At 34.3% G+C, this 14730-nt stretch overlaps 1 protein-coding gene across 1 annotated transcript in view; it reads right to left on the bottom strand.

The window, feature by feature from the left end:
- ZNF280D (zinc finger protein 280D) overlaps nt 1-14730 on the bottom strand; it is a 104644-nt gene that overhangs the window by 53816 nt on the left and 36098 nt on the right. Inside the window, exons 8-11 of the mRNA XM_052646891.1 lie at nt 8116-8339; nt 4752-4909; nt 3795-3895; nt 2386-2532 (exon numbers count right to left, since the gene is read on the bottom strand). Of these exons, the coding sequence (XP_052502851.1) occupies nt 2386-2532; nt 3795-3895; nt 4752-4909; nt 8116-8339 (630 nt within the window). The remainder of the gene's footprint in view (nt 1-2385; nt 2533-3794; nt 3896-4751; nt 4910-8115; nt 8340-14730) is intronic.

Raw genomic sequence — 14730 nt, 5'->3', positions numbered from 1 at the left:
CCCTTGGTATCTCTAATTTTCTTGAAGAGATCTCTAGTCTTTCCCATTCTGTTGTTTTCCTCTATTTCTTTGCACTGATCACTGAGGAAGGCTTTCTTATCTCTCCTTGCTATTCTTTGGAACTCTACATGCAAAAGGGTATATCTTTCCTTTTCTCCTTTGCTTTTCGCTTCTCTTCTTTACACAGCTATTTGTAAGGCCTCCTCAGACAGACATTTCTTTTTCTTGGGAATGGTCTTGACTCCTGCCTCCTGTGCAATGTCATGAACCTCCATCCATAGTTCATCAGGCACTCTATCAGATCTAGTCCCTTAAATCTATTTCTTACTTCCACTGTATAGTCAGAAGGGATTTTATTTAGGTCATATCTGAATGGTCCAGTGGTTTTCCGTATTTTCAATTTAAGTCTGAATTTGGCAATGAAAGGAGTTCATGATCTTAGCCATAGTCAGCTCTCGGTCTTGTTTTTGCTGACTGTATAGAGCTTCTCCACCTCTGGCTGCAAAGAATATAATCATTCTGATCTCAGTGTTGGCCATTTGGTGATGTCCATGTGTAGAGTCTTCTCTTGTGTTGTTGGAAGAGGGTGTTTGCAATGATCAGTGCATTCTCTTGGCAAAACTGTATTAGCTTTAGCCCTGCTTCATTCTGTTCTCCAAGGCCAAATTTTTCTGTTACTCTAGGTGTTTCTTGACTTCCTACTTTTGCATTCCAGTCCCCTATAATGAAAAGGACATCTTTTTGGGGTGTTAGTTCTAGAAGGTCTTGTAGGTCTTCATAGAACTGTTCAACTTCAGCTTCTTTAGCATTACTGGTTGGGGCACAGACTTGGATTACCTTGATATTGAATGGTTTGCCTTGGAAACAAACAGAGATCATTTTGTCGTTTTTGAGATTGCATCCAAGTACTGCATTTTGGACTCTTTTGTTGACCATAATGGCTACTCCATTTCTTCTAAGGGATTCTTGCCCACAGTAGTAGATATAATGGTCATTTGAATTAAATTCACCCATTCCAGTCCATTTTAGTTCTCGGATTCCTAAAATGTCAACGTTCACTCTTGTCACCTCCTGTTTGACCACTTCCAATTTGCCTTGATTTATGGACTTAACATTCCAGGTTCCTATGCAATATTGCTCTTTACATCATTGGACCTTGCTTCCATCACCAGTCATCCATAACTGGGTGCTGTTTTTGCTCTGGCTCCGTCTCTTCATTCTTTCTGGAGTTATTTCTCCACTGATCTCCAGTAGCATATTAGGCAGTTCATCTTTCAGTGTCCTATCTTTTTGACTTTTCATACTGTTCATGGGGTTCTAAAGGCAAGAATACTTTGTGGCAAGTGGTTTGCCATTCCCTTCTCCAGTGGACCACACTTCGTCAGAACACACGTGATGACATTTTGTCAGTCACAGCACAGGTGATCCCAAATTTATTAGGAAATTCTACTTTTATGATCTTTTCCAATGAAAAACCACAAGACAATTTCATGATTATCTAATGACTAGAATGGAAAGCAAGGTGACCACCAATGCTGAAAAAATTGACATGCCAGTTTAATCAGTAACAAGAAAATGCATTGAGCTAATCAGTGAGGTGGCAAAAGTTGGTAACATGATCAGATTCAATAAATCCACTGACTTCTGGTTTTGGCAAAGGCACTGTTAGTGTTCTTTCAAGTATTTAAGGACAGGTGCAGTGTTGCATTAAACTTTTCAGCCCAAACAAAAGATGACTTAATTGCTTCAGGAAAAGAACCAGAAAGCATAATATCAGAATTCAAGACACAGGTATAAGCACTAATACTGGGTCCCCAAAATTACATAGTAGAGCTAAATACAGTTCTCTGTCAGAGTTCATATATCAGCAGTAAGTGTCACTACTATTTTCTGGGCAGCTATAAAAGACCATTCCTGGTCAATGATGCCAAAATGTCTTCTTATAATATGGGGGCTAAAAGTGGAAATACAGTTTGAAGAGAAAGAAGAAAACATGATTATGAGCCATCAACCTTTTCTTTATCAGTTCAAACTCATCTTTTCCCCTGCTCCTGATAATTACCTTCCCCAGTCCTACTCTTAGCCTCTGAAATAGCCATTCTTTAGGATATTCCTCCACTCATCTCCTCTTTTTTCCTTCAATTCAAGATTTCCTAGTATTCCTAACTATCTTTAAGAATTATCATGTATGAACCATAGTATCACCAGAAAGGAAGCAAGGAAAAGAAGTGGGAGTTTCACCAGTAACTTAGCATAAATTGTAACTTAATCGTGTCATTTAGAACAATGCTGCTTCCCTTGCAGAACAAATCTAAACAATGTTCTAAGTCATAATCTATCTTTTCTCTAAAATAACATAAATGAATAAGAACTGGCAGATCTCACCTGATGCTTCATATAATGATGCATATAGGGTGTCGCAATTTTAATAACTTTGAGACAAAATGGACATAGCAAGTTCTTGGTGTTTTCATGAGATGTTCTAAAATGAGTTTCTACATCAGAAAATGATGATGATCTATAATTGCAAACCTACAAAAAAAAATATCTGGTTTAGTTTGAAAATTTATAATGATATCCAATTTCAATGTAACAGTGATAGGTCACTTCTTCAGAAGAACACTATGTACTATTAATTCAGTCTAATGCCTACATAACCTAGAATCCTATTAATAAAAACATCAAAAGATAATCTTTGAAACAGAAGAGTTAGTTTTCAAAGCTTAAGGATACTTCTCAAAATATAACTAGATTCTCTTTTTTTATCATATTTTTTATCACCCCCAATCTTGACTTTAATTATCAAACTCTGACACCTCTGGTCCTATAAAGTTCCTTCTCATTGCTACATAAAACAGCATCTTTCCTTAGATTATGAATGGTCTCCAGGCTATGGAATGACAGTTTATTTTTACCTTACTTTCCCATTTCTCCAAATTCTGGAAAAGAACTTGTCCCAAAGCATTTGGTATGGTCCTCTGAATTAAAAGCATTTCATATTTCCCTTTGTATGCCTATATTCTTCCCTGTAGGTTAAGATAAGTCTATGTTTGTCTTTCTGCCACAGGGCTTTTTCTTTGTCTAATACAGGAGTGTGCAAACAATGGCCTATGGTGTCTAATACAGGAGTGTGCAAACAATGGCCTATGGGTCAATTCCAACTCTCTGCTGACCCCACACAACAATATATGAGTTATGCCAACAGACTTTCTACCAATACGTTATTTATAAAATAGATTTTAATTTTAGCAACTAATTTTATCAAAATGGTTAGAAAAATAAAAGAATATATATCATAACACAAGGAAATTATATAAAGTTCAAACTTCAGTGTCCATAAATAAAGTTTTATTGAAACACAGTCACATCCATTCATTTATTTATTGTCTATGACTGCCTCTGTGCTACAATGGCAGAGTTGATTTGTTCCAACAGAAACCTATGATCATCAAAACCTGAATATTTATTATCTTGCCCTTTATACAAAAAAATTGCTGATGCCTGGCCTGAAAGTAAAAGTCAGTCATGTCCAACTCTTTGCAACCCCGTGGGCTGTAGCCCGCCAGGCTCCTCTGTCCATGGAATTCTCCGGGCAAGAATACTAGAGTAGGTAGCCAGTCCCTTCTCCAGGGGATTTTCCCAACCAAGGGATCAAACCCAGGTCTCTCGCATTACAGGCAGATTCTTTATGACCTGAGCTATCAGAGAAGCCTGGCTTAATAGGTTTAAATCTTGAAACCAAAACAAATAACAAACCAACCAAACACGACATATACAATAAAATATGTATATACCTGGCAAATATATGGCATTTCACCAGGTTTATGATTGTCCTTCATATGTTGTAAAAGGATATGCTCTGTTTCAAATGACAATTCACATATTTTGCAAATGGCTAAAAGTGGGGGGAAAAAAGACATTATACCATTTTAAGATATATATACATACACATAACTAGTCAATCTATATTGTACACCTGAAACTAATACAATGTTAAATGCCAATTACACTTTAGTTTTTAAAAAACATCCTCTCAAGGCAAAGAAACAAAATCAGAAATATACATTTACAATTCATTTTGTAATAATAGTAATAGTAGCAGTAACAATAATAATAATATAATAGTATAATATAGTATAAATAGTGTAACAGTTTAATAAAAATAGCAGTAGTAATATTGGCAGTGGTGGTGATGGTGTACAGTTCCACAGTTGTTTACTGTGGCCCAAGCACAGTTCTAAGGACTTGACTAACTCACTCAATTCCCATCAAAACATTATGAAGCAGATATTTCTATCATCCCCATTATTCAAATATTAAGTGACCTGCTAGAGATCACATTAGGATCACATATTACAAGGCAGAGCTTGGATCTGAACCCAAGCTGTTTTGATCCAAAGTATTTGATTTTAACTAACACTGTATTTACTTTTCTTACTCAAGTTTAAAAGAAGGGCATTGATTTCACTTTGAAAACTATGATATGAGCCTTCTAATTTAGTCCTCCACATGTAAAGCACAAGTTATTTACCATAATGAATTATTAAGATGGAATTTCAGTAACCAATTTTATTAAAAAGACTGTATAAGTTAAAAATTAACTTTTTCAACTTTACTCTCAAATCCCAAAGTTGTTTTTGTATTCTTCTTTTTCTACCACACTTGTTCAGAGTTCAGTAACAAACTTTTTTCAGAGTTTATATTGTTAAAAATCAACAAATATGCAATACTTAAATGAAACTGTAACTTACTAGAAAATTCATGGGGGGTGTGTGTACTTTCAATGTGACACTGCAGCTGAAATGGTGTGGGAAACTGACGGTAGCAGTGCTGGCAGGTGGTGTGGTTTTCCCAGCTTTCACTGCTCTGCTTCTCAAGTTCCAAATGATGTTTCATGTGGTTCATAAACCTATCAATGATTGTCAACAGGTGCAAAAATTCAGATTTAAGAACAAAAATCTCACAAGTACTTGAATCTAAATCTTAAAATTATAAATTAATGAAAATAAAATTTCAAAAGCCTTAAAGTCCTCTAGAAGAGTGTGCACTTTAAATAATCACTTTCATTAAGTAGCTAAGTAAACACATTTTCATGTTTGTTTTAAAATAGTTATTAGCATTAATTTGAAATATCACAAATTTGTTATTGTAATCATTTCAGATTATTAAAATTTTTTAAATATAAAACAGCAGATTTCTTCTCCATTTAAGAAATACTACTTACATTTTAAAATAAAATACTGAAAGGAAGGAAACTCTGCCACTAAAATCAGCTAGAATCATGAGAGAAATCTTTTAAGGCTCTGAAAATATACAATAGATTCCAGCTGCTTAAAAGACAAATTACTGGCATTTTTACTTGTGTCTTGGTTTTTAAATGCATGTAACAGCAATTTTAATGCCTACAATTACAAGAACCTTTTGTTTTATTTAATGATACTGGTTTACTGTTACCGAAGACTTCACTTTAACTTGCAGACTGTGCCCTTTGTAGGCAAAGTCCATTTTTCAGTTTTACATTCTGCTATTTCAGCTTCCCTAAAAGGCTTCTTATGAGCAGGAACTATGACCTTCAACAGCAGAGAGTACAATATAAATGGGAATACCTATTTAAAAGAGCTTACTGAAGCTTTCTGGTGAATTTGAAAGTAAAGTTATTCAATCAAAATAACAATTTTTAGACTGGGTCAACTATTAACTATTATTCACTTTCAGACACTAAAGGAAATAACGTTGAAACTAAGTGATAATATTATCCATCTGGATAGCAATCATCATAAATGTTACAGCATTTTTTTTTTCACATCTCACGTAACACTACTCTTTAGTACAGGTTATGGTATATTTTGAAATATCTTTTAGTATTCCTTTGGTTTTAACACCAGCTCTACAAACACCTATTGTAAATCCTAGTCTTGGCTAAATATTTACATATAGAGAAAATGTCATAAGCCATTAACCTCTCAGCTTACAATTTTCAAAATTAAAGTGTATCTATATAAAATAATCTCTTAATGAGCATGCTTTCTCTCAACTAACATGAGCCCCCGTCAGGATCTCATACTACTTAAACATACTACTTAAACCAACAAATGGAAACAAGGGAACCAAAAAACACAAACATCTTGCAAATATATTTACAAAATAAAATAAACATGTTTTGTGTGACACTCAACGTAGGGGAGGAAAAAACCATACCACAATACCCTGACAGGGAAGAGAATAGAAATATACAGTTATCAGTTTCCTACCATTCCTCTACAAACATCAATTTACCCTCCCAGTTTCTACTGTCAAGGTGAAATATTACTTAACATGTATAACTTCTTTGGCCATAACATGTTTTCTATTAAGGTTATGCTTACTAAACAATCAGTATTTCAAAACACTTAATTCCAGGATGTTCCCAGATGCTGTGTGCTTAAAATTTCTAGTATTAGGACTCTTTAGAAATATGTAACTAGTATTGTAAAATAATAATAAAAAAGAAAATTTACCTTCATATGTTTATTATTAGTGTGTTAATCTCAAAGGAAAATCCAAAAAAACAACTACTGAAATATATTCTAATATCATATATATAACATTTAAGTATAACAAACAACTAAGCCAGGAAGCCATATTTCTATGCATTTTATATTAACACGATTCTTCTGGTATGTTTTACTATTAAAGTGGTAAAAATATAAAAAGTAGGAGACCAGGTTCTATTGTAATATTGTTTCAGTGTGTGCATGCTCAGTGTCTGACTCTTTGCAATCCCATGGACTATATATATAGCCCACTGGACTGCTCTGTCCGTGCAATTTTCCAGGCAAGAATACTGGAGCAGGTTGCCATTTCCTGCTCCAGGGGACTATTTCAGTATTATATCACAAAGTACAATGCTCATTCTGTTAAACTTACTGGGACCATTAGCTATTAATGGCTGTTAAAATTTGATGAAAGGAGACAACTCATATGAAATAATATATGTAAAAGAATTTCTAAAACTATAAAGCACTATCATAAAAAATTATTATTACAGGAGTTTATCACAGTTTATTTCAGGGTTTTTCTATATGCTTCATTTCAGACCTTAAGAACTCACAGGAAAATAAAATAATGCTGGATCTAGAAGTAACCTATAGGTGCCTAAGAATGCTTATATAATAATGGTCATGAGGGATAAACAAAAAACGTATGCCTTTATATCTTTGTACACACACATATCACCTGAAGAAATACATAGACATCTGCAACTTACTTCGAAATGCATTAAAAAAACCCAAATAGTCTGAAGAAAAGGATGACTAGATACACAATAAAACAAGTACAGTTAAATGTTAACAGTAGAATCAAGATGATAAGTATAGAGTTGTATCTATTATAAAATATTTTTAAATTTGCTGAATGCTGAAAATTTTTATAATAAAATGATGTTAAAAAACCTTACCAAATATAAATGTCAAGCTGTGTAACCAATGAAAATATCAACCAATGTGTCTTTTAAATCTTGTAACTAACTTATTTATGGGATGACAGTTACTAATATGCCATGTAACTCAAAGATTACAAAGTATAAATTCCAAAAATGTAAAGCATATATGTGTACAAATTTCAAAATTCCACTGAAATTAAATCTCTTAAAGGACTTAAATTTAAAATCAAAACAGTCATATTCCCTAGAACTGGTACTTCTCCCAAGAAGATCACTATAAGATAAATGTTCCAAAAATTATAAATTGCAAGATTTGAGCATGAGTATCTAAGAAGTCAAAGTGGACAAAATATCAGTTCTTGTCATATGAAAAAAGTAAAATTCAAAGGCAGCTAACTATGAAACTTATCTCATGAAAATTTCTAGATCACTGATAATACAGGGAAAATAAATTATTTTTTTTTAAATATAGTTTGTCCTTTTTAAGCTATCTTAAAGAAACACAATTAACTGGATCTAAGAGTCAAGTCTAATATCTAAGAAAGAACAAAAGCTTTTCAACAAAATAATCTGCCTTTGTGCTTAGCTCAAAGTATTAAAATCACTTATCTAGAATAACATTAAAAATGCAAGATAAAGATACAACCTGTAGCATTCCAATTTTCAAACAGAAATAAAAATAAATGCTTACATACCTAATATTATTTTTAAGAATTTTCAAGCAACTGAAACATTTAAAGGTTGTGTAAGTCTTCTGTTCTTCCTGAACATCTCCTTCATGTTTCCCATAATAAAAGTCATTAACTAACATAATCAGTTTTCCTTTTTCTGAATCAACAGTTTTATTTTTATTTGCTGTACTTGAAATTTCTGTTTTAGCCAGCCCCAAAACGTTATTTATCATGTCTGGACAACAGTACTGCAAGAGAAAAAAAAAAACAGAAGCCTTATTTATCACTTTAAAAAATTAGAAACCAAAATATGGTTCTTTATTTACAACTAAGGTAAGATCATGTAAAACTGTGCTTGGTAATATATCTGGAAAAATTTTTGCCAAAAGCTTGCCCTGCATATACATACTCTAAAAAATTCAAACAATAAATATCTATGATCTTAATAAATTTTAAAAAATTTTTAAAGAAAAAAAAGAAAAATCTTAAAAGCAGGACTTGGATATTGATCTAATAGTTTTTCCTTATAATGGACCTTTTCATATGTAAATATCTAATAATATTTAAATTAAATAAACAATTATTCATATCCATGTCATAAAGAGTACAGAACAGAAATGTAGTTTTACATGCCACAATGTATATGCTCAATTATCAAGTGATATACTAAATTTTGTACTATCTGGTTGGAACTGGACACTGAGTACAGTTAATCTGCCATTCCCAAGACTCAAGATGCTAGAAAATATGTCGGGACAAAATAAAGAAGCATCAGTTACATCTTGAAAGCTTGAAATTTAGAATGCTCATATATTTGAAGGGAAACTTTAGTTTCTAGTGAGTAAAATCAAGGTGTCATATAAACTAGTTCTAAGGTGGAATACTTTCACATATGAACCTTTTTCTTTCAACAAGATAATTTATTCTATAAATTTTCAGTTTTAGAATTTCTCTAAGGCAGTTTTACACAGAGGGCAATCCAGGGAAGACTTGCATTAGAGAAACCAGAAATGTTTGTCAAAATGCTGAGTCCAATTCAGACCAATAAACCACAATGTCTAGAGGTAGGGCCCAGAAATCTGTATCCTTTAACAGGCCACCTGGGTAATTCCCCCTTCACGGATCACTGCCTTGTCATGGCAAATGGGCTTGCATAACTTGATGAAGCTATGATCCATGACATGTAGAGCCACCCAAGACAGATGGGTCATAGTGGAGAGTTCTGAGAAAACGTGATCCACTGGAAGAGGGATCCACTCCAGTACATGTGCCATGAGAATTTCATGAACTGTATGAAAGGACAAAAGATATGACACCAAAAGATGAGTCCCCCAGGTCTGAAGGTGTCCCATATGCTACTAGGGAAGAGCAGAGGAGAACTACTAATAGCTCTAGAGAGAATGAAGTGAGTGGGCCAAAGTGGAAATGATGCTCAGTTGTGGATATCTGGTGGTTAAAGTAAAATTTGACACTACAAAGAACAGTATTACATAGGAACCTGGAATGTTAGCTCCATGAATCAAGGTAAACTGAACGTGGTCAAGCAGCAGATGGTAAGAATAAACACTGGCATCTTTTGAATCAGTGAACCAAAATGGATGGGAATGGGCAAATTTAATTCAGATGACCGTTATACCTACTACTGTGGGCAAGAATCCCTTAGAAGAAATGAAGCAGCCCTCATAATCAATAACAGAGTCTGAAATGCAGTACTTGGGTGCAACCTCAAAAATGACAGAATGATCTCAGTTCATTTCCAAGGCAAATCATTCAACACCACAGAAATCCAAGTCTATGCTCCTACCACCAATGCCAAAAAAGTTGATCAGTTCTATGAAGACCTAGAAGATCTCCTAGAACTAATACCAAAAAAAGAAGTTTTACTCATCACTGCAGACTGGAATGGAAAAGTAGGAAGTTCAAGATACTTGGTGTAACAGGCAAGTTTAGCCTTGGAGAACAAAATGAAGCAGGGCAAAGGCAAGAGATGACTTTATACATGGACATCAGCAAATAGCCAATACCGAAATCAATCTATTACATTCTTTGTAGCCAAATGTAGAGAAACTGTACACAGTCAGCAAAAATAAGACCTGGAGCTGACTGTGGCTCAGATCATGAGCTCCTTTTATTGCCAAACAGGAAAGAAAGAGTAACCAGAGATCAAATTGCCAATATTTGCTGGATCATAGACAAAGCTAGGGAATTCCATAAAAACATCTACTGTTTCATCGGCTAGGCCAAAGCCTTTGACTGTGTGGATCATTAACAAACTATGGAAAGCTCTTAAGAGAAATGGGAATACCAGACCATCTTACCTGTCTCCTGAGAAACCTGTATGCAGGTCAAGAAGCAACAGTTAAACCCTCTATGAAACAAATGATTGGTTCACGACTGAAAAAGGAGTACAACAGGGCTGTCTGCTGTCACCCTGTCTGTTTAATCTATATGCTGAGCACATCATGAAAAATGTCAGGCTGGATGAGTTACAAGCTGGAATCAAGACAGGTGGGAGAAACATCAACAACCTCAGATATGTGGATGATACCACTTAATGGCAGAAAGTGAAGAGGAACTAAAGAGCCTCTTGATGAGCGTAAAGAAAGAGAGAGCCGGCTTAAAACTAAATATTAAAGAAACAAAGATCATGACATCCGGCCCCATTACTTCATGGCAAATAGAGGTGGAAAAGGTGGAAGTAGTGACAGATTTCCTCTTCTTGGTCTCTAAATCACTGCAGATGGTAACTGCAGCCATGAGATCAGAAGACGTCTGCTTCTTGGCAGGAAAGCTATGACAAACCTAGACAGTGTGTTGAAAAGCAGAGACATTACTCTGCTAACAAATATCTGTATAGTCAAGGCTGTGGTCTTCCCAGTGGTCACATACAGTTTTGAGAGCTGGATCATAAAGAAAGCAGAGTGCCAATGAATTAATACTTTCAAACTGTGGTGCTGGACAATACTCTTGAGAGTCCCTTGGAGAGCAGGGAGATCAAACAAAGCAATCTTAAGGGAAATCAACCCTGAAAACTCATTACAAGAACTGATGCTGAAGTTGAAACTCCAGTATTTTGGTCATCTGATATGAACAGCTGACTCATAGGAAAAGTCCCTGATGCTGGGAAAGATTGAGGGCAGAAGGAGAAATGGGAATCAGAGGATGAGATGGCTGGATAGCATCACTGATGCAATGGACACAAACCTGGGCAAACTCTGAGAGATGGTGAGGGACAAAGAGGCCTGGCATGCTACAAACCATGGTGTCACAGAGTGTCAGACACAACTGGGTGACTGAACAATAACAACTATGTAATTCTTTACAATTTAAACCATTGACTTAAACTCTTCCTAAACATGTTATTTAGTAAGTTAGTCACATCATAAGAAAGTTTGACAATCTAAACAGAACTCTATTCCATTTATAAAAATAACATCTTCCTCTCCTGCCATATTGAAATGCTTCATTACTGGTGAAACTTCGTATGTCACATGAGAAACTGGGCTTTTAATATGAAAGACCTATAACATTTCCTTTGATTGAACTTATTTTGCTCATTTGTCAATTCTGAAACCTTTAAGGGGGGGAAAAAAAAGCACACCAAAAAAATCTTTAAAAGATCCTCCAAAAGAGAGAAAAAAATAATAAATAAAATGAACTGACCAAAAGTGGTATAATTTGTTTCTGGAGTTAAGGTTGCACCTATAAACTAAACTAGGATAAGTACATTAGTTCTCTAATACAATATGATCCTCTGTGGTCTACACTCTGAAAGACACAGTTGAAATGAAACCACAATAAAAAGAGGGAAATGAGACAGGTTTTGCTACCTATATTTATAGATTCTTCTTAAGACACACATAATATTTAAGAGTTCAAACTGAGGAAACTTGGACTGTTAAAAGAACTTTAGAAAGCTAAGTTCTGTCTAAAAATGTTGGGTTTGACTTTAAGGAAAAATGGAGAAAAAGACCAATCAGAGTAAACTCACCATCACTATTAGAAAAATGATTTAAAATATGTGTCTTACTACAAATGATGTGCATCTGTAACATCATTTTGATAGACAAAACTTCTTAGCTTCTCTGTGGTTTTACTATGGGGATGGATCTCAAACATCAACAGGAAAATTATAATGCAAAAAATTACATAAAAGAATAGTGTCTGTAATTACAATTGTGGATAATCTTTATACTCAAAACTTTGGCTTTCAGACTAAAGAGTTATTCTGAGTCATATTTGAGAACTGAGGCTATTCTGAAATCGACAAAAGAATCTACATAATCTATGGTAAAATATGCTGCAAGGTTCATATTCTTCAGAAATGTCTAATTTAGTACATCTATAAAAGTTTATTACCCTAAATACTCATAAATGCATAATTGATGATCAACTGCTTGCTGTTCTTCCATTTTCTTTTTTTTCTACAGAAAACTAAGATAGGACCAGATTTTTAAAATAAACATAAACAATGTTTCATATCCCTATAAAAAAAAAGCTGAATGACAAACCACTGACAACCAAAAATGGAAAAGTTGCGCTGAAGAAGGTTGGGGGATTTAGTAACTGAGAGGAAAGCAAAGTAAAGAAAATATACAAAAGACAAGAGAGCAAAATTAAGAAATGAGAACCAGGCTAAGATTTAAAGTTTTAGAGGACTATAGTCAAATGTCTTGAACATGAAAGAACTCAAAGAATACTGTTCCAGGCTCTTTTTGAAGAAATTACTAGATGAACTTTAATCAAACAAGTGATAACCAAAGGAAACATGACAAAAAGACTGGTGATGGACATTGAATCTATTTACAGTGGAAAAGGATTAAAACAAGTACAAAAATAAGGTAAAGAATACTGAAAATGGTATATGTCCTTGACAATGGAAAAATTATATAACCTACAAATAAAAACTGAAAGGAGGTAAAAGGACAATAAATATGAGGTCAAGAAAGTTCACAGATTGCTTCCACATGGTAGCAGCACATCAAGGAATATAATTTAGAATTACCAAATAAAGACGTACAGGTATGAGCATTTTTAATAGTACAAAGAAATAGCACATTCAGAAAGATCATATTGACTAATACCAGTAGCAGAGGAGAAAGTAAGAATGGGGTTAAGGATAGGAAATTTAGAGCTACTTTAATCAATTTTAACGGGAGAGAATGGCCATAAGAATAGAAGACTACTGGAATTATATAACATTCAAACTTGAAGGATGAGGATAAACATGAAAAAAAACATACAACTTCTCTAAAAATCCAAACTACACACATATAAAGCAACCACAGAGTGAAAGAGGAAAGAAAGATAATTCAACTTAGTTAAAAAAAATTGTGACAGAACCAAGATCAAATAAACCTATCACATCAATGAAAACAAGGAAATTTAAATAAACTACTGAAACGAAGATTTTCATGTAGGATTACAAAGGATTACAACTCTCTACTTAAAGCAAGAGGCATGCTTAAAACAAAGCAATTCAGAAGGGTTGAAAATATCAATAAAAGGATAAACAAAGAATACATTAGGCAAATAGAAACCAGAAGAAAACAAAGGTTGTGAGTCTAAAAGGCATCAAACCTTAAGACAAAAAAGGACACTTTATAAAAATCCTAAAGGATACGTTCACAGTATAGTTATAAAAGAGATTCATCTGTATCACAAACAATATCAACAATCTTAAAAAAGAACTGCAATATACCAAAGAAAATATTGGTACTGAAAGATGTGGACTGAGATGTGTTATTTCTCAATCCATGACAGAGCAAGTAGACAAAAACTAAGTGAAGACACAGAAATCTAAATAATCTAGATAATCTAAATAATCTAGATCTGGTTAATAAATATCTAATTCCACACCCTAAAAAAGAACTAATATATCTGTCTTCAAGTTAAATAGCCCATACACTTGTCAAAAGGTGATAAAAATAAGTATTTGAGAACTTGAGCTTTTACCATTAAAGGTTTGAACCTCAGTTACACCAACTAACTGGCTCTACACAATGATAAAAATGTCTGTCTCAAAGAATTTTCTAGTTCCCTGGTGGCTCAGTGGATAAGAATCCACCTGACAATGTAGGGGACATGGGTTCAATCCCTGGTCCAGGAAGATTCCACATGGCGTACAGCAACTTAAGCCCACAAACAATAACCACTGAGCCTGGTGAACCCATGGACGGAGAAGCCTGGTGGGCTACAGTCCACAGGGTCACAAAGAGTCGGACACGACTGAGCGACTACACTTCACTTCACTTCACTTCACTTCACTTCTGCACTCTAGGACCCACGAGCCACAACGACTGAGCCTGTGGGCTCCAACTACTGAAGCCTGCACACCTGGAGCCTGTGCTCTTCAACAAGAAGCCACTGCAATGAAAAGTCCGCACATTGCAACTAGACAGTAACCCCGACTCTCCACAACTAGAGAAAGCCCATGCATAGCAACAAAGAGCAGCCAAAGAATATAGAGTATATGTTTAGTTTCTAAAAAACAAAGAAAAATAATTTTCTAAGGAATAAATGATGTTTTTAAAGCTCAGTAGTCTCTCCATGGTCTCAAATAATTATATGGTTCTTATTATTATAGCATATTTGAATTATGTTTTAGGTATTTTTCATTGAAAGAAAACAATATTTCTG

Source organism: Budorcas taxicolor, chromosome 10, assembly GCF_023091745.1.
Source record: "Budorcas taxicolor isolate Tak-1 chromosome 10, Takin1.1, whole genome shotgun sequence".
In the NCBI taxonomy this organism is placed as follows: domain Eukaryota; kingdom Metazoa; phylum Chordata; class Mammalia; order Artiodactyla; family Bovidae; genus Budorcas; species Budorcas taxicolor.
The sequence above is the reverse complement of the archived record's forward strand: the minus strand, read 5'-3'. Positions and strand labels throughout refer to the sequence as shown.